We start from the raw sequence: 21,263 nt of genomic DNA on the forward strand, positions 1-21,263 counted from the left end.
TATTCAATTCGTGTACACTGCACACGTGCCGGAGGGATAGCATGTTGCTCATTCAAAGCCAAATTTCAACTTGTTTTGTTTTTGGCAGCTTTATTCCATATATATTTCTCTCTCTCTCTCTCTCTCTCTCTCTCTCTCTCTCTCTCTCTCTCTCTCTCTCTCTCTCCAACAACCTTCTTTCTCTAACATATCCTGAATTCTTTTTTTTTTTCTTTATGATGGATGAGATGGTCAGAGATTACGTAGGAAAAGCTTCCTTGTCAAAGAGAGTATTCATACATACATATATACATGCATATGTAACATTAAGAGGGGGATTTGCTATGATATGTTTTTAAAAATATATGATGTGATATGCTATGACGTTTCTTAGAATGTAGAGAATCAACAATTTAACTTCCTTAGATACAGTGTCCGAGTGACAGCTTAGGAATGCTTACGCATCCCTCTTCGAGGTGGTGTGATCAAAACTGCTGTCTTATGCTAATCAGTGCCTTCGTCCTGTCGCCATGAGATCTTGGATTGTAGGGATGTACTTTGGAAACGTGGGTCCTTAAGCTAGTTTCGTGGGGCGTGAGCATCGTGAACATTGTTCTTACGTATGTGTGCGCTTTTCCCCCTACATAAGGAAAAGTATTGTTACCATGAAGGGAAGACTATTACGGAGAGAAGGCAAGGCCGGGATGGCTCTGCCAAAGTATTTTTGATAAGTGTCAGTGCAACTGTGCTGAAATGGGTGAGTGTTTTTATATCTTTTGGCCAAAGTGTGGCTGGATTGTATTTGAATATTTATTTCAGAGATGTTCTGTTTATATGATCTTTGATTATGATCTTGTGCTTACCAGAGTGTTCTCTCGTCTTCTAACAGGCATTTCTGGAAGAGGGGAAATGTTTTTGGAGAAGAGTGGGATTATTCATTGAAGAAATGGTGTACTGACTTAATTACCGTGTTGACTGTGCCTATCTGTTATGGCTTAACTAATGTTTGAGTTAGATTAATTACCGAGGGTTATCCGAGTTATTTGGACTTTGAGTTAACATTCCATTTAATCATTCTGTTAAGAATCTGAGTTATTCAGTTAATACTTTGCTTTTAAATAGATGCATATTTTTGTAATTCACGTCTCTGATTTGATGACCTACTATGAGATTCAGGGTCTCTGTAATACGGTTTTTTGGACTTTGCTCCTTGTCAAAGCATCGGATGTAGCTGAAAGTTGACATATGTATATTTTACAACCACACACAAATTTTGTCAGCATTATCAATAACCTAAACCCGATAGTTTTAATTTTCATAGTGCAATAATGATCTAGCTGACGCCATGGCCAATGATTACGAGCCAAGTGTCGAAAAACATTCATTACTGTAAGCAAGATAAACACCTTTTGATGAAATGTTGCCCCGCCCATCCACCACACAGAAACTCCATCGGCTCTGAAACCCAAAGACTTTATGAATGGCGGAACGATACATAGATGTGGATGGGGTATCAGTGCTAGCGTAGTAATACTACTGTAGCAGTAGTGCCGCAACAGTATAGCAGTAATATACATGAATTAAACATTTAGGCCAACTGCTGGGATCCTTGAGGATCATTTAGCACTTCTTACAACTACTCGAGAAATTAGTTTTTATAGCCAGAAGTTAAATTTTCTAATCCAACAATGCCCATGGTAGCCTTCAGTGTTATCCTGAATTATAACGAGGCTAAAGTGGGTGGAGCCTCATGAAGTCATCATTCTGACGATAATTATTGGTGAAGGTTTAAAGCCAATATACGGTACTGGCTATTTTTTTTTCAGTAAATAGGTAGATAGCCAATAAATAAAAATTGCTTGACATTGGACATAGCAGTTATCAAATCAAGCTTGTCTACTATGTTTTTGAAAATTACCAACTATTCCCTACATCTTGTAAATCTGATTGTGACCTATAAAGTAGACTGTAATTTCTTAGGAAACCTATTTTGGGAGTCAGACTAATAATCGAAGTGTTTTTGTATTTATTAACATATTTTGTTGGTTTGTTCATTATGACAATTATCAGTGGAGAGGTTCCAGAGTTCATAAAGGTGTACTGCTTTGCTTGTATTTAAATTTGTATGTTGTTGTTGCCAGAGGTTTAGCCTTCGTTATGTATAGCCAATCATCCATCGAGAAAGAGGGAAGAATTGCTGTCATAAGTTACGTAACGAGTGCCCGTCTTCAAAAAAAAGTCACATTTACATTATAAGTACCAAATTTATTCAACCTACGTAATGCAGAATACAGTCAAAATTTATGTGTAGATATAATATGTATTCTGAATAAGCGTTATATTTATGAAATGCATAGATAAAAAGTTATTGCGAAAAAACCGTGTTACAGAGGCCCTGAATCTCATAGTAGATAATGGAGGGGAGGTATGTCGAGAGAGAGAGTGCTGTTGGGAAACAAAAGAGAGAGAGAGAGAGAGAGTTGTTGCCAGTGTCGAGAGAGAGAGAAAAAGCTGTTGGGTATCAGAAGAGAGAGAGAGAGAGAAAGTATTACCAGTTGTCTGCCGCTCTGGCCTATCGCTACCAAAATGATAACAAGATAATGACCATCTCGTTATTATATACATACATACATACATATACCTGTCGATTTTATTCATTAATCTACCTTATCATTTAATACAACCACAACGGGAATATATAATACTAATATTGCGTATTGCTTAAGAGCTTCCCTTTTATCCAGACAACCTACAGCCCAGTATCAAGTGCCTTGAAGCAACATTTCACAAGAAAGCAAAGTAACACCAGGCTACATTTTGTGTTAATATTCAAGAAGTCCCTTTCAAATCTAATCAACACATACATCAATCAAGCTGTGCTTCTATGCCATCATTTATACTTATAAGAACTTCAAAATGATCGTAACGGTTATATTTTCTATCCCCTCATATTTATTTATTTATTAACAACCTTTTCCTATAACCTCTCTCTCTCTGAAGGCTGGTTTCCCTGGTTGATTTTCGGCTAAAGTTTTAAAGACAGGAAGAAATTGTTCAATAGGTAGATAATCACATCAACTACCTTTATCCCTAATTCAATTCATAAATAATTTTGAGTCTCACTTGTATGACAGACGGGAAGCGGATCACAAATTCCATATCTGGTGTCACAATCTCAATGGCGCCGTGCAGCTTCTCGTACGAGTATGATATCCCCGTGGCCATGGTGACCATCATCAGAGCAGCTATGGCTGTCAGGTGAATTGTTACCTGGGTGGGGAAAATAGATTTTAGTTTGGAGGGGTCATTTTTATGGATTATTATTATTATTATTATTATTATTTTTTGGTAGAAGACACCTCTTTAGGCAAGTGCTGTTAAAAAGGATGGCAGAATTAAGCGAGTTGATTTTTATATATGTTTTTTCTATTTTCCTTACAATTCGCTTCTCAGGCTCAGCGATGTTTCTGAGTAACTGGCCAATATTCATATTGGGAATCTTCAGCATTTATAATTTTTGAAGATTTCCCAATATGAAGATTGGCCAGTTACTCAGAAACATCGCTGAGCCTGAGAAGCGAATTGTAAGGAAAATAGAAAAAACAATATATAAAATCAACTCGCTTAATTCTGCCATCCAGATTAATTATTAATTATTATTATTATTTATTTTGAATTATTACGACATTATTATTATTATTAAGTATTATATGCATATAATCGGTTATCTTGAGAAACAGTTTTGGAGAAAAGAATATCTGTGTATAACAAAACAGTTACGATAATAAGACAAGTACACAGAATAAAAAAGACAAAAGATAGAAAATAAACTACCAAACAAGCAAGCACAAACATCAAAGTAAACAAACCGCCATACACGTGAATAGAAACATTATTGTTGACTAGGACGTCGAATGAATAGCCCACTCACCGACAGGTAAAGAGCCCCTTCAAAACTGAAGGGAATTAATGTCATGATATACATATAGTGAAGGGAATGAAAGTCCTCTTTTAATAGTGGAATGGGAAACTGTTGCCGTCGTTCCATGCCTCCTTCACATCCCAGCACAGACACACACAAACACAAACACACATAAAAACATAATTTCCTCCCATAATAGTTATCTGCTTAACACGGAGTCTCTTTTCCTTAAGCACAATTTTAGTTTCTTCACCCTAACGTCACTTGTTAACACTCCATTTCAAGGTTCAGTTTCTTATACTTCCCAAGTATTCATAAAGCAACCTCTCAAGTCCTTCCTTGGCGTCTTTCATTTGCGTCACGGTAACATGTTTCAGTAACAATGTTTCACCGGAACAATGACAGAAAATACTGTCAAGAGAGAGAGAGAGAGTTATCTCACTTGAATTATTCGGGCAGAGGCCATGATTTGTCTATGGTTAATCTCAGTACATGTCATACTTGTCCAAAGTAACACGTCACACAATGTAGCTATAGACGCTATACAAAGCACCACGAACCAACAATGTTCTCAGTTTCCGAATCCATGGAAGATCACGAGAGAATTCAAAAAATCTGAGCGATATTTCAAGCTCCACTGCTGCTATGTAAAACCCAAAGGGAATTGCTTCCCTTCCTCTCAGTACTCCCCAAACCCAGCTGGTCCAGCTGGCAAAACCTGGATTAGGGGTCCTCATTACCTCAAGGCATGAACCCTTGCTGCCTCGTAGCTTGACGCATCTTTGCGTACAAAGGCTAGATCCACTCCCTTATTCTATATACCTTGGATCCACTATTGAAAATTGTGGCCTTGACCAGGACCACTGTCAGCGGGAGGAGGGAAAGGGTTATGGAGCTGAATTCTTGCCGCCTTGGCTTCAGTGCTGGACAATTAGCGAATGTCCTTGGTTAAAATCCAAGGGACATTGGCCTTAATCAGGTAAGAACTGTGTACTATAAGAAAGCAGTATATCCTTTCGTGTATGTCGACAATCAATCCTCTATGAATTCAGCGACATACTGGATAGGCACAGATATGAAGTGACACGTGTCTTGGGCACATGGTGAGCCTAAGAATCTCCCGGTTTATAATACTAGAGATAAACTGAAAATAAGAAACAGTGTCATAACTCTCAATCACTAAACAAAGACAGGTAGGAAGTGAATTCAAGAGATATATACGGACTAGATGTCATGGCTGTTGGGGAAGGACAGTGCAAAGGAATGGGGAAAAAGAACCTGAATGGGGCTGATGTGTATAATTATTCAGGAAGAATAGATGGAATTGGTACATAAGGAATATGCATGATTTTAACAACCAGAGCAAAAGAAGATGAAGAAGAAAAATACAAGGCCTGATTAGTAGACAGTGAACGAAAAATTACTGTTTGCAAGATTTAAATCGAATGCATATGAAACTGGGACACATGTGATTAGGTTTTGTGCAGCAAATCATCTGGTAACCGGAGGTACCTTTTCCAGAAAGATGAACTGCCATCATTCCACTTGGACATCTCCAGATGGTAGTCATAAGAACCAGACAGATCATACAAATGTTAATCAAGAGAGAGAAGAATTCTCTGAGGAATATCAGGAGCCAGGGGGAGCAGATGTCGGCAGTGATCAAACAGCTTGTCATAGCATTACTAAAGGCTCGTCTTCTCTAAATACTAATTCTAGAATAAATACTTGAAAATGCGCCCATACTAAAAGTACACGAGCTGGCATTCTTTAATTATGTTGAAAACTTATAAATGACGTTTGATAATTTGTTTCATAGACGATTATGCAAAGCATGATGGAAATGCTAGAGAACCATTTCCCTCATCCGAAACTTTGCAGAGAGCAAATAAGTAATTATGATTCTCACAGAAATATTTTCCACAAGGAAAGAAAATAACAACTATGCCTAACGTTATCAATGACACGTTAAAATTCAATAGTTGGACAAAATGGAAATGTATAATTAGACAACACTTCTTCAAGTAATTTGTGTAAACGGCGTTGGATGATATTGAAGAAGTGAGACATAACAAATCTCATAGGTTAATGTAGCAATATTCATAGATAAATAGGATGTCCACAAAGAAACTGCATATTTAGCTGAATAAAGATTCCAATTGGCATACAGGTATAAACAAAGAAAAGATAATGTAGTCGCTCTTAACTAACACGTGACGAAATCTGACAAAACTTTACAGTACACTGATTATAGTCCGATTTAGTAGAAGCGCTTTTTCTTATACTTTATTTTTCTTGTCCTTTTATCAAACACTAGTTTGGAATTATTTACGACCATGCGGCAGTGTTTCTGTTAATACAACCTCCCATAATTCGTGAATTAAAATGGTCTTGGATTAGAAACGTTTGAGTACGTCCGACATTTGTAGTGTCTGGATGAATGGGGCTAGGGTTCTTATTATTGTACCACTATTTAGTGTCACCATTGAAGCCCAATAGAAAAAAAAAAGTTAATCAGAGACACCTTTTTGGTCCATCCCATAGGCCAAAGGGCACACAGGAATTTCAAATCAAATAGACAGAAACACTGAGGATAATAACATCCTCTCATAGTTAAGAAGAAGACATAATTGAACATTATTGGGTATGAAATGAATGTTTATTCTGGTTAATCTTTGTAAGAATCTGTTGTATAATGCATAAATTATTTTTCGTTATTGGGCTATAAGAAGATTGCCTTACCCATTTGAATGTAAACAGTATAAAACTCGTGAAATCTGTTTATTCCATTTATACAGCCGGTATAGTAAGGCACACGTTCCACTTTTTTTGCACGCAAAATGTCACTGATGAACTATATATATCTATATAATTTTTGACTTCTCAGGAAAAAATACGAATTTCAACACGTGAAAGTCTTTTTTTTCCTGTGTGCTACATTAAAACATGAGCTTACTATGCTCCTTGTATCGATCAAACTCAGTTTGTTCAGCTCAAAAAGTCTCGACCTTTTCGATGATAATAAGAACACTAACTCAAGCATAATCATTCCTTATGGTATAGAGAAGTAAGAGAACTTTAATTTCACCAAAAAACAATTAACCTACAACTGTATACATCGAGTCAAAAGATTTAGCAGCAACATTCAGTCTTTTGTTGAAGCCACGGAGCAGACAAACCTCCCTTTTCAACTTCTTGGTGAGAAGAGGATTCACTTACCATGGTGAAGTGTCGATCCTGAGACCTCGCACTCGATAACTGGGCAATTGACGTTGACGGAGCGCTGCGAGCAACAGCCATTTGCGACGATCGATATGGATGTATATAAAAAAAAATTACAGATTTACTCACGAACAGCCGTAAGTGGTTTCGCTCTTCATTGGTCCGTTTGTTCTGAAGCTGTAAATTTTAAAGTTTATTCTCTATTGATCCCTAGCCCCTTTTCACTTTATGCTGATATATATATATATATATATATATATATATATATATATATATATATATACTATATATATATATATATATACATTATATATATATATATATATATATACATATATATATATATATATATATATATATATATATATATATATATATATATATATATATATATATATATATATATATAATATATATATATATATATATATATATATATATACGTATATATATGTGTATATATATATATATATATATATATATATATATAGATATATATGGTGTGGTGTGTGTGTGTGTGTGTGTTTATATATATGTGTGTATATATAATATATATATATATATATATATATATATATATATATATATGTGTGTGTGTGTGTGTGTGTGTGTTATGCCACTAAATAGTGCGTGACAATATATTTAACCAATGCTACAGGAAAAATAAAAGGAGTAACGGGCACTTTCGTGTTATTTCAACACATTTTCGAGGTACAATGCTAAAAACACAGAGAACATCAAACAATTTAAACATAAAAGTTTAGAAAATTGAAACACAAGTACTATTCAAAGAATGGTTAAAACCAGTACAGCAGGTATAAAACAGCTCTACAGGTGAATAAAAAAGAACAGCCTTACAAATCTCGTTAACAACAAATAGGTCTAGTTTCTACATACCCTGGCTTACATTCATTAAGTCACCATGATATTTAATAAAAGCAGATTCAACAGTATTTGAACGAGTTATATTACTACAATATGAAACAACTTTTGTCCCCTCACAATGAATCATGTGATTAAAATTATTAATGTGTAAAAACAAACCATTCGACATTTGTCCTGTTCTCACACTATATCTATGTTATTAATTCTGGTCTCCCGTCCCTTCCCAGATTGTCCGACATAAAAACACTTGCAGTTTATTCAAGGAACCCAGTAAATGCAGCCCTGAGAAACTTCGGGAGAATTCCTTATTAGCATGTTTTTCCATGTATTTGAAAATTTAAAAACAACATCAATATTAAATTTCTTGCAAACTTGGAACCCTCCGTAAGAGATCATTATATGGTAAAATAAGCACATTCTCATCATTAAAAGCCATTATCGTAGTTACAGAATAAAAAGTTTTTCGTGCTTTTTGTGAAGCACATTCAACAAAATATTTAGGGTATTTTAATTTTTCCGACATGTGAAAAATATTTCCAAACTCTTCCTGAAGAAATTCTGGGCTGCAGATACTACGTAAGGCTCTTAAAAACATGGAGGAAAAAGTAGCCTTCTCGACTTGATTCCTATGCTTAGAATAATAGTGAATGTATGAATCTACATTTGTGCGTGTGTGTGTTATTTGTTGAAAGAGATTTCCAATTATCAAAAGATTCCATAAAAACGCCAAAAGAGTAGAAATTACGATGTTATATTTAGAAGAAAACTGTCTTCCTCAACTGACGGGTATTGGATTAGGAAGCAGAGAGCAGTGCTACATATAAAGCTGAGGGAAAGTTCCAGAAGTCAGCCACTTCGTCACTCCAGGTGACAGGTTCTTCAGGAGTCAAGTAGTGGCCGACGTCTGGAGCTTTCCTTTAACTGTAGTATATTTAGCAATGCACTCTACTTGTTAAACAATTACCCATCAGTTGAGGAAGGCAGTTGTCTTCGAAATATAACACTATATAATTTTCACCCATTTAGTGTTTTTATGGTTTATATATGTTAAGGTCAGAGGAATAAATAGACGTATATATATAATATATATATATATATATATATATATATATATATATATTACATATATATAAATGGGGTTGATAACCTTAGCTCTTGCTGGTGAGAAACAGATGCAAGACAATGAATTCCTCAAGACGGGAAAGACGTGAGACATGAATCGGAAAACACGCCATGTGCATAAACGAGTTTGCGAATACATTCCAGAGACATGAGATAACCACAAAGGAGGTTACCTTAAGTTACCAAGTACAGGGGAACAGGCTAGTGTGTGTACATTCGTGTGTTCAATAGCATGCGTGTATCCGCACGTCTGTCTGTGGGCGTACATACGTACGTCGGTCACAGTAAATGAGATACAATCTCTAGTATGTGAATTAATGGGCAATTAGACGACAAATTGTCATGGTGGTCACAAGAGACATTGGTGTAGGGGAAGGCGCTAAGTTCCGTTGGAAAAGTAAAGTGGAAGACTTTGAATAACTTATATATGTTATGTAGTGACATTGAGTTCAGTTCTAAAGAAAGGGGAGTGCGATGCGACTCTCATTTATTGACGAACTTTACATTTCATTGTTTGATATTCATATTCTCATTTTCAGATGGATTCGAAGTCATCATATAGAAAAATTGCTTTCTCTAGACTTGTATTGACTTATTTATTGATAGATTATGATTAGTCGGACAGAATGAGATAAGAGGGGGTACTTCCTTAAATATAATCTTAGGAAGAATATAATAGTTTAACCATTTTTTTAGGATGTTCTGTAACTCATTTTATTCCATTTTTATGTTAGCTATTTGGGAAATAAAAATTATATTTTTTTTAATAGCAGATGTTTGAATATGCCTAGAGTTTTGTTATTTGACTGTTCAGCTAGCTTCAGAAGTGACACACAAAGGGGACTATGAAAGCTAAGATCATTCCCAGTTGGGAGCTCTCTCCAATTATTTAAACGAGCATCATTTTGACCCTCGTAAGATATATATATATATATATATATATATATATATATATATATATGTATATATATATATATATATATATATATATATAATATATATATATATATATATATATATATATATAAAGGTTTTTGATACGAAGGAAATATGAAAAGCAAGATAGCCAAGAACTTTCGGTCTAGCACGACCCTTTACTAAGGCATAACTTATCATACAGAGGAAAAACATAGTAAAAGTAGGCTTAATATCTAAACTGACATTACAAGATTAGCAATAAGGTCGATTTCACTCTACAGAAACGAGGAAACGCCTGAGGGCAAGATTAGCGATTTTTAGGCAGCCATACCTTGGAGGAGTACACACGTGGTCAACAGATGATTCATCCAGAAACCAAGACATTTTGAAAAAACAAGGAGGCATATACAACTTATTACCATGAAATTTACAAAAATTTTCCCAAAAAATGAGTGTATATCGAGCGAGAGAGAGAGAAATAATAACTATATACATGTTGGACTAATTAATTAGTAGTTCATTTATTTTAAGGCCCTTCATAAATATTTTACAAATATATGGGTCCAAATGGTACAATCCCAGACTAAGATTTAGGTTGTTTTTATTAGTGATTTGTATAATTACTGATTCCAGTAAATTTCTTGAAACATAATCATTAGATCTAGCAATTGCAGAGGTATCGCCCCAATTAATACAATGAGATTTTTCACTCAGAAAAGTCTCATTGTATTATTTGGGGTGATACCTCTGTAATTGCTTGATCTAATGATTATGTTTCAAGAAATTTACTGGAATCAGCAATTATACAAATCACTAATAAAAACAGCCTAAATCTTAGTCTGGGATTGTATCATTTGGACCCATGTAATTGTAAAATGTTTATGAAAGACCTTAAAATAAATGAACTACTAATTAAGTAGTCCCACATGTATATAGTTATTATTTCTCTCTCTCTCTCTCTCTCTCTCTCTCTCTCTCTCTCTCTCTCTCTCTCTCTCTCTCTCTCTTGCTCGATATATTTATATCCTTTTTTTTCACTCATTTTTGGGAACATTTTTGTAAATTTCCATGGTAATAAGTTTGTATATGCCCTCCTTGTTTTTTTTCAAAATATATTGGTTTTTTCTGATGAATCATCTTGTTGACCACGTGGTGTGCTCCTCCAAGGTGTGGCTGCCTAAAAATCACTAATCTTGTCCCTCAGGCGTTTTCCTCGTTTCTGTAGAGTGAAATCGACCTTATTGCTAATCTCGTAATGTCAGTTTGGATGTTAAACCTACTTTTACTATGTTTTTCCTCTGTATGATCAGTTGTGCCTTAGTAAAGGGTCGTGCTAGACTGAAAGTTCTTGGCTATCTTGCTTTTCATTTAGCCTTCGTGGCAAAAGCCTTTATTTATACATAGCATCACATTTTATATACTTCGTGATCAAGTTATTCATATATATATATATATATATATATATATATATATATATATATATATATATAGTAGTATATATATATATATATATATATATATATATATCTTCTTCTTTCCCACTGTTATCCCTACACTAAGGGGTCGGTTGTCTGATGTGCCTTTCCTTACAACATCAGACATGGTTTATTATTTGGCAAAGTTATTGGCGGTGGGCCTCGTCTCTGACTAAAAAGTCCACCTGCAAGGCAGCAGTTTCCACAGTTATTGGCAGTGGCCCTAGCCTTTGACTAAAAAGTCCATCTGCAAGGTTGTAGTTTCCACAGTTATTGGCGGTGGGCCTCACCTTTGACTAAAAAGTCCCCTGCAAGGCAGCAGTTTCCACAGCCATTGGCAGTGAGCCTAGCCTTTGACTAAAAAGTCCACCTGCAAGGCAGCAGTTTCCACAGCCATTGGCAGTGGGCCTAGCCTTTGACTAAAAAGTCCACCTGCAAGGCAGCAGTTTCCACAGTTATTGGCGGTGGGCCTCACCTTTGACTAAAAAGTCCACCTGCAAGGCAGCAATTTCCACAGCCATTGGCAGTGGGCCTAGCCTTTGACTAAAAAGTCCACCTGCAAGGCAGAAGTTTCCACAGCTATTGGCAGTGGGCCTAGCCTTTGACTAAAAAGTCCACCTGCAAGGCAGAAGTTTCCACAGCTATTGGCAGTGGGCGTAGCCTTTGACTAAAAAGTCCACCTGCAAGGCAGCAGTTTCCACGGCCATTGCAGTGGCCTAGCCTTTGCTAAAAGCTCACGCTGCAAGGCAGCGTTTCCACGCTATTGCAGTGGCCTAGCCTTTTGACTGCCTAGCCTTTGACTAAAAGTCACCTGCAAGGCAGAAGTTTTTCCACAGCATTGGCAGTGGGTCCTAGCCTTTGATAAAAAGTCCACCTGCAGGCGCAGTTTCCAAGCTATTGGAGTGGGCCTAGCCTTTGACTAAAAAGTGCCACTGAAAGGCAGCAGTTTTTCCACAGCGCATTGGCAGTGGGCTAGCTTTGACTAAAAAGTCCCCCTGCGGCGAAGTTTCACAGCTATTGGCAGAGGGCTAGCCTTTGACTAAAAAGTCGCACCTGAAGGCAAAGTTTCCACAGTTTTTGCAGTGGCCAGCCTTTGACTAAAAAGTCCACCTGAAAGGCAGCAGTTTTCCACAGCCATACAGTGGGCCTAGCTTTGACTAAATGTCACACTGCCAGAGGCAAAGTTTCACAGCTATTGGCAGAGGGCCTAGCCTTTTGACTAAAAGGTTCCACCTGAAAGGCAGAAGTTTCCACAGCTATTGGCAGGGGCCTAGCCGAAAAAGCCTTGACTAAAAAGTCACCTGAAAGCAAAAAGCAGGTTTTACCACAGTTATTGGCAGTGGGCCTAGCCTTTGACTAAAAAGTCCACCTGAAAGGCAGCAGTTTCCACAGCCATTAGCAGTGGGCCTAGCCTTTGACTAAAAAGTCCACCTGCAAGGCAGAAGTTTCCACAGCTATTGGCAGAGGGCCTAGCCTTTGACTAAAAGGTCCACCTGAAAGGCAGCAGTTTCCACAGCCATTGGCAGTGGGCCTAGCCTTTGACTAAAAAGTCCACCTGCAAGGCAGAAGTTTCCACAGCTATTGGCAGTGGGCCTAGCCTTTGACTAAAAAGTCCACCTGAAAGGCAGCAGTTTCCACAGCCATTGGCAGTGGGCTTCACATTTGACTAAAAAGTCCACCTGCAAGGCAGCAGTTTCCACAGTTATTGGCAGTGGGCCTAGCCTTTGACTAAAAAGTCCACCTGAAAGGCAGCAGTTTCCACAGCCATTAGCAGTGGGCCTAGCCTTTGACTAAAAAGTCCACCTGCAAGGCAGAAGTTTCCACAGCTATTGGCAGTGGGCCTAGCCTTTGACTAAAAAGTCCACCTGCAAGGCAGCAGTTTCCACAGCCATTAGCAGTGGGCCTCACCTTTGACTAAAAAGTCCACCTGCAAGGCAGCAGTTTCCACAGTTATTGGCGGTGGGTCTAGCCTTTGACTAAAAAGTCCACATACAAGGCAGGGGTTTTCACAGTTATTGGTGGTGGGCCTAGCCTTTGACTTATATTCCTCATAACAATGTATATCTATATATATCTATTCATCATCACAATGTATATGTATATATATAAATCTCATCACAATGTATACATATATATATTCCTCATCATAACGTATATGTATATGTATAATTCTGGTTACTTATCATGATGTATATGTATATATATAAAATCCTCATAAAATGTGTATATATATATATATATATATATATATATATATATATATATATATATATTATAATATACTTAATTACACTGTATACCATATATACGTATAATCCTCATCAGAATGTATACGTATATATAAGATGTACCTCGTAACAATATATATATATATATATATATATATATATATATATAATTCTCATCATAATGTATATGAATATATATATAAATTCCTCATCACAGTGTATTAGTATATATGAGGCACCCAGTGGAGCAAGGGCGCAAGCGCCGTTTTTTACAAACTGAGAAAAATGCATTTAAAGTTTTCAAATATCAATATCTTTGGAACCAACCATATGATTTTAATCTAGTCTTCACCATTTTCAAGGAAATTTATCTGGGTACCTTGTATTAAAATATTATGCCATTATTATAATTTGTACTTAAGCTATAGTATAAAATGTAATGCTTTTTGCTGTTGAATATACTTATTTTGGTCATTTATTAATTATTGACATCACAGCATATAAGAATAAATATTATATGTAGTAAAAAAAGTCATGTTAAACACCAAAAAACATAAACAAGCTCAATAAAGTTATCAAACATCAATATTGTTTAAACCAAACATATATTTTTAATCGTTTTCACCATTTTAAAGGAAATTTATCCCTACACGATGTATCCAAACATTATGGTATTATTATTTGTTCTACTTAAGCTATAGCATAAAATGTAAGGTAAAAAAAAAGTACAGTGCGCAGGCTTGTTATTTTGCTTGTATATAGCGATTTTTGTGGTTTAATTTACTTTCTTTGGCCATATCTTAGTTATTGACACCATATAGAGATATATTATAATTATAGTATTATATATATATATTATTATGATATTGGATTATTATTATATGATATATATAATATATACTATATATGTGTGTTGTGTGTGTGTGTGTGTGTGTGTGTGTGTGTGTGTGTGTCTTATGAGGTTAAAATGACACTCATTTAAACAAATGGGAAAAAAAAACTCCTAACTTGGTAACTTAACCTACCTTTCAATCTTCCCTTTGAGAGTCGCCGTCTGAAGCTAACTGAAAGTCAAATACCAAACTCTAGGCATATTCAAACTCCCACTATTACAAAAATATACTTTTTTATTTCCCAAAATAGCTAACATGAAAATGGAATAAAATGGGTTAAGAATAACTAAAAAAGGAAACTTTAAACTATCATATTCCTCCCTAAATCCTATCTAAGCAAGTACCCCCTTTTATCTTTTTCTGTCCAAAGATTTATAGTCTATCGTAAGTTAAAACACGTCTAGAGAATTCCCATTTTTCTATATGGTGACTTCGAATCCATCTGAAAATGAGAATATAATTAATTATCAGACTATTAAACATTAAAGTTCGTCAATAAAATGTGTATCACATAGCACTCCCCTTTCTCTAGAACCAAATTCAATGTCATTTCACTCTTACCTTTTCTGACGGACCTCCAACGCCTCTTCTACGCCGTGTTCCACACTCTATAAGCAATATCAGGGAGTAAACCTATGATTCTCATACAAGAGATTGTATGTCATTTTTTGTGACTCGTATTACGAACACACACCCACTAACCAATGTCCAGATGCACGCATGCTACATACATGAAACTCGATAACTTTTCCCGTGATTAACTCATGTCTTTTAAATGTGTCAATGAATTCAATTATGCACACAACATGTCTCCTATTTGTTTTTCATCTCAGCATCTCCGAGGAATCCAGCGTTTGCATCTGTCTCTAACCAGCAAGAGCTAAGGTTATCAACCCCACTATTAAATATGCATCTCTCTACCAGTGCCTTTAAGATATGTATACATATAACTTTTATTTTTTATTGCTTTTATTTTAAATTATATTTTTATTATATTTATTCTAATTTTCATTTCTGTGTTTTCTTTATTTTAATTATTTTTTATATTTCAATTATTTTAATCTTTGTTTATATTTGTATCATCTTTATTTTATTTTCTATTTGCTTTGGTTTTATTTTTATATTTATTTTATTGCTATTATTTTTATATTATTTTATTTTATTGTTTTTATTTAAACTTTATTTTTTAAATTAATTTTTTATTTCTTTTATTTTCAGTTTATTTTTATTATTCTTTTTAATATATTTTGATTGTTTTTATTTTGATTATTTTTATTTTAACTTTTATTTGTATTGTTTTTATTATCTTTATTTTACTTTTAATTTTTTATTTCTTTTATTTTGGTTAGTGGGTGTGTGCTCGTAATACGAGTCACAAAAAATGACATACAATCTCTGTTTTATTTTATTTTTACCCCTATTTTTATAATAATTTTTATTTGTATTGTATTAAGTTTTACTTTTATTTTATTGATATTATTCTGTTTATATTTTTATTATTATTTAATTTTTGTTATTTATTATTTTTTATTTGTATTGTTTTTGTTTTCATTTTTATTTTAGTTTTATTTTGTATTAATTTTATTTTATATTTATTAGTGTTGTTTTTATTTTTATTATTTTCATATTATTTTTATTATTTTTATTTTAGTTTTATTTTGTAAATTTTATTTTTATTATAAATATTTTTTATTATTTCTATATTTTATTTTATATTTTATTGTTATTAATTTCTTTTGTATTGTTTTTCAACTAAAAATTTTTGTTGTTTTTCATTTTTTTACTTTATTTTCATTTTTATTTTTATTTTTATTTTTATTGTTTCTATTTTTTTATGTCTATTCAATTTTTATTTATCCTTTTTTATCTGTAGTTTGTTTTGTTTATTTTCATTATTTTGATTTTTAATGTTTTTACTTGTATTTATATTTTCTTTTTAGTATATTTTACTTTTCATTTGTGCTGTTTTTATTTTCATTGTTACTTTTATTATTTCTAATATTTTTTTTCTATTTGATTTTTATTTTTGTATTTATTTTAATTTTTTATCTCTATTTTTATTTTTATTTCTTTTAATATCTGTATTTAAATTTTTATTTGTAGTGATTTTATTATTTTTTATTTAATTTTTATTTTTGTTTAATTTTCAATTTTTTATTCCTATTATTATTTGTATTTTAATTTTTATTTTAGTGATTTTATTATCATTTCTATTCTAATTTTTATTTTCGGCGTTTTAATTTATTTTATTTTTATTTGTAATGTTTTTATTTTTATTTTTACTTGTATTTTTCATATTATTTTTAATGTATATTTATTATTCATATTTTTATTTTTATGATTTTTATTACTATTTTCATTTTTTATATTTATTTTTATTATTTTTATTTTGTTAATTATCTTATCCTAATTTTTTACTTGTAGTTTTTAATATTATTATTTTTATCTTATTTTTATGAGGACTTTTATTTGTATTGCTTTTATTTCATTAGTTTTATTCTATTTTTATTATTTCTATTTTAGTCTTTTGTATTATTATCTTTATAATTTTTATTTTATTATTTATTTTAATCATATTTTATAGTTTTTATTTTATTTTTATTTTATTTTTAGTATCTATTTTAATTTCCGTTGGTTTTCTTTTCATTTTTTAATGATTTTTACTTTTATTACCTTTTTTATCTTTATTTTTATTGTTATTATTTTTATTGAAAATAGAAATAAAACTATAAATAAGAATAAAAATAATAGATATGAATTACAAATAACTATATACAAAATAGAAATAAATTAAAATAACAATAACAATAAAAGCAATACAAATAAAATATTAAAAATAATAAAATAAGGTAAAAACTATATAAATAATAAAACAAAATTAATATAAATAAAAAAATATAATATATACAAAATACAAATAAAATTATAACAAAACTAATAACAATTATTTTCATTTCTATTTTTGTATTTTATTATTTTTATTTTTTATTATTTTGTATTTTTATCATCTTACTTTCATGTGTATTTTCATATGAATTTTTATTTGTATTTTTATATGAATTTTTATTTGCAGTGATTTTATTATTACTTTTATTTTATTTTTATTTTTATCTGTATCGCTTTTAATTTTAGAGGATGCTATAAGACGAGCCTGTGACAAGCAATTCTCGGTAAGTTTCTTTATTGATAAAATGGCATCCTCTCTAGGCTACCGAAGATTCATAAAGGTGTCCGTTTTCAACCAATTCCTGTATCATACAATGCCCCCAATTACAAATTGGCCAAATTTCTCGTTCCCTTGCTTGAGCCATTAACTACAAATAATTTTACTTTGAGAAATTCTAGTCAATTTAAAGAAAAGATTTTGTTGCAAGATTCAGACCTCTTCATGACCAGCTTTGATGTAGAATCCTTATTTACTAATGCACCCATGGAGGAAACTATCAATATCATTTTAGATAGGTTTTTTCCCGAACCCGACACTGTTTTTAGTGGTTTTAGCCGTACGTTTTTTTAAATCCTTAAGCTTGGCAGTGCTGGACACAGCCTTTATTTTCAAAGGTAAGTTGTACAAGTATGATGATGGCATGGCAATGGTAAGTCCCCTCAGTCCAACTTTTGCCAACATTTTTATGTGCTCCCTGGAGGAGCACTTCTTAGATGACTTGACTGTCCCTTAGCCGGCCACCCCCTTTTCTATATTGATGGCTTCTTTGCCCTTTTTAACGTAATTACGATCCTGATTCCTTTCTTGAGTTTATAAATGTACAACGTCCCAATGTTAATTTTACTCTGCAAAAATAAAATGAAAATCAGCTTTCTTTTTTAGATGTCCTTGTTTTAAGACAAAATAATATTCTTAACACTACGATTTTTAGGAAATGAAGGATGACGGAGTTAGGGTCAAATTTTTAGTTTCTGTTCTTTTAACTTTGAAATTAATTCACTTTTTACTCTCCTCCACAGGGCTCTAAAGCTAACTTCTGATTGGTTTCTATTCCAAGATGAGATCGTCTTTTTGTGCAAATATTTTAAAGAACACTGCTTCCCGTCTGAATTGGTCTTTTAAGATACTTCGCTTGCTTCCTGACAAGTACTTCTCCCTCAAAACTACAAATTTTAATGTCAGGGGAATTTACTGTTACTTGAAAACAACACAAAGTTTAGTTAATTCTTGAATTAATTATTATGTAAATTTAAATCAAAATTTATTCATCATAAACATCAAGAAAATTAATTAATCCAATTGAAATTCATAAGTGTTAGGTAATAACTAAAATATGGAAAATAATTAAAAAATTTTAAACAACAATAAAATTTGAAAAGAATTTTAAGTAAATACAAAATAATTCACACATGTTACATCAAATCAAATATGCAATTATTGATTAATGAAAAAAGTAAGCTATTCAAATTGTGAATGTAAATGCAAACACAGAAAAATGCGGAAAATACCAAAATTGCATAAACACTAAGACAGCATTAATAAGAAATATTGTGCTAGAGACTTAAAATTTGTTGCAAAATGAAGGTAAATGATTGAATATTACTAGAATATAAGAGTTTTAGCTTATAATTGCATTTTTCAATCATTTCGATCGAGTCAAATTTGACTGAAGGTTGAAATTTTGGCACATCGTTATTTATATGAAAATATTTCAAAACTGATAAAAGCTACAACCATAGGTTGTTTTTTGTTGTATTCTACATGAAATTGCGCACATTTTCATATATAAAACTCTATGTAATGGCCAATATAAAATGGTGCAAAAATTATGTCAAAGTGACGAAATAATTTCTGAGATGTGTCGCTGATGCTTTTTAGTGCGAGAAGAAAGAAATTCGCGCTTGCGCGCCTGGGTAACGATTGTAAACAAAACAACAGCTTGATCCGTGAGCTCCCAGCATCCCCCAAGGCGCGTGATTCAAAAGTTTTCGCCTAGTAAAAAAAAAAAAAATTTTGTCGACGTACCATACGTTGGTTCAGCACCCGACAGACAATTTTCGTCGACGTTTAATACGTTCAATCGGCGTTAAAGGGTTAATAAAAAAATTGCGAATTAGATATCATAAAATATAAAATAAATCAGACTGCTATCATCAAGCAAACAAATATTTTCTTCAATTCTTCTTCTGTTTTAATATTATATGTTTCATTATAGCTGTCAGTAACTCGGTATCTCCATTAGGTAAAGATAAAATAAAGAATAGAAATGAATGGTTATTATACTGTTTAGTAGCTTCAGTAATTAAAGAGAGATAATGAAAATTTATGATTGATTACTAAACTAGTGCTGAATGTAAACAAAAAGTTGGAAGCTTATTTTGTTTGTTTGCTTGTGTACATATTATAGTGAATGATTATAGTTAATGATTAATTAATAATTATTTGAAATGAGTACATACTGATTATTTATATACATTTTATTGGCATATTCTAAGCTTTTAGCTTCTTAGGTTTAGATGTCAGAATCATAGACTAGGCTACCATAGCATCTGCTAACATAGGCTAGGCTTATTGCAAAGGGACATATGCTAAAGTCCTAATAGATGCAGTAAAAATGAGGTTGAACATTACATGCAATTAAATATTACGCAAGTATGTACAGTATTTTGCCTTTTTGGAGTCATATTTCTTCCATCAGATCGGTGTCGTAACCCTAGAGCATGTGTTGTAAGACTGGAAATATAATTTACTGGGGTGTTTTTGTAGGGCATGGAACGAATTATGCAATTTACATGTAAAATGCGGTTCAAGATACGAAAAGCTCAGGTTGCGAAGGCCGCCTCGGAACGGATTAATTTCGTATGTCGACGTACCACCGTATATATATTATATATATATATATATATATATATATATATATATATATATATATATATATATATATATATATATATATATAAGCTGAACCCATCGTAAGCCAGTGACTGCCTGTATAATAGTCCTTGTCATAAAGTGTATATATATATATATATATATATATATATATATATATATATATATATATATATATATATATATTATATATGTATATATATATATATATATATATATATATATATATATATTGTTACGAAGTGCCAAGTATCTGGTTACTACACTTACCATTCATTTAATGTTACCTCACAAAAGCCAGACACCTGAACCCTCATAACACGTTTAAACGACTGAATTCTCTAAAGGCAACAGTGATCCCTTAGCACTTACCAGTATTGCAGAAAATCAGACTAAGTTCATCAAAACAGGTGTGAGGTAATCTTGTAAGTAATTAAATTAATCAAAGGGCATCACTCCATCAACAACTTTAAAACTCTAAGTATTTCCCTGATTTCAGAAGTCTAAGTACTTCCCTGGTTCTAAGTCACTTCAAGTAAAATTGAAGGAAAGCAAATCAATTACCACTATGTTTCTACCTATCATCAATATAATCATAATCATATATAAATATACTAGGAAAAAAATAAAAACACTTATAAAAATTTTAAATACAAAAATTTATTATTAAATTCAAAATTTATAAGTGAAATTCACAATATCAGGGAAAATTACTGTTACTTGAAAACAAAGTAAAGTTTAATTAATTCTTGAATCAAATTAAGTAAAATTAAATCAAAA

General features: G+C 32.5%; 1 protein-coding gene across 1 annotated transcript in view; it reads right to left on the reverse strand.

The window, feature by feature from the left end:
• LOC135220174 (uncharacterized) overlaps window positions 1-21,263 on the reverse strand; it is an 89,827-nt gene that overhangs the window by 20,810 nt on the left and 47,754 nt on the right. Inside the window, exon 2 of the mRNA XM_064257463.1 lies at window positions 3,103-3,249. Within this exon, the coding sequence (XP_064113533.1) occupies window positions 3,103-3,216 (114 nt within the window). The 5' untranslated portion in view covers window positions 3,217-3,249. The remainder of the gene's footprint in view (window positions 1-3,102; window positions 3,250-21,263) is intronic.

This window comes from Macrobrachium nipponense, chromosome 1 (assembly GCF_015104395.2).
Source record: "Macrobrachium nipponense isolate FS-2020 chromosome 1, ASM1510439v2, whole genome shotgun sequence".
In the NCBI taxonomy this organism is placed as follows: Eukaryota; Metazoa; Arthropoda; class Malacostraca; order Decapoda; family Palaemonidae; genus Macrobrachium; species Macrobrachium nipponense.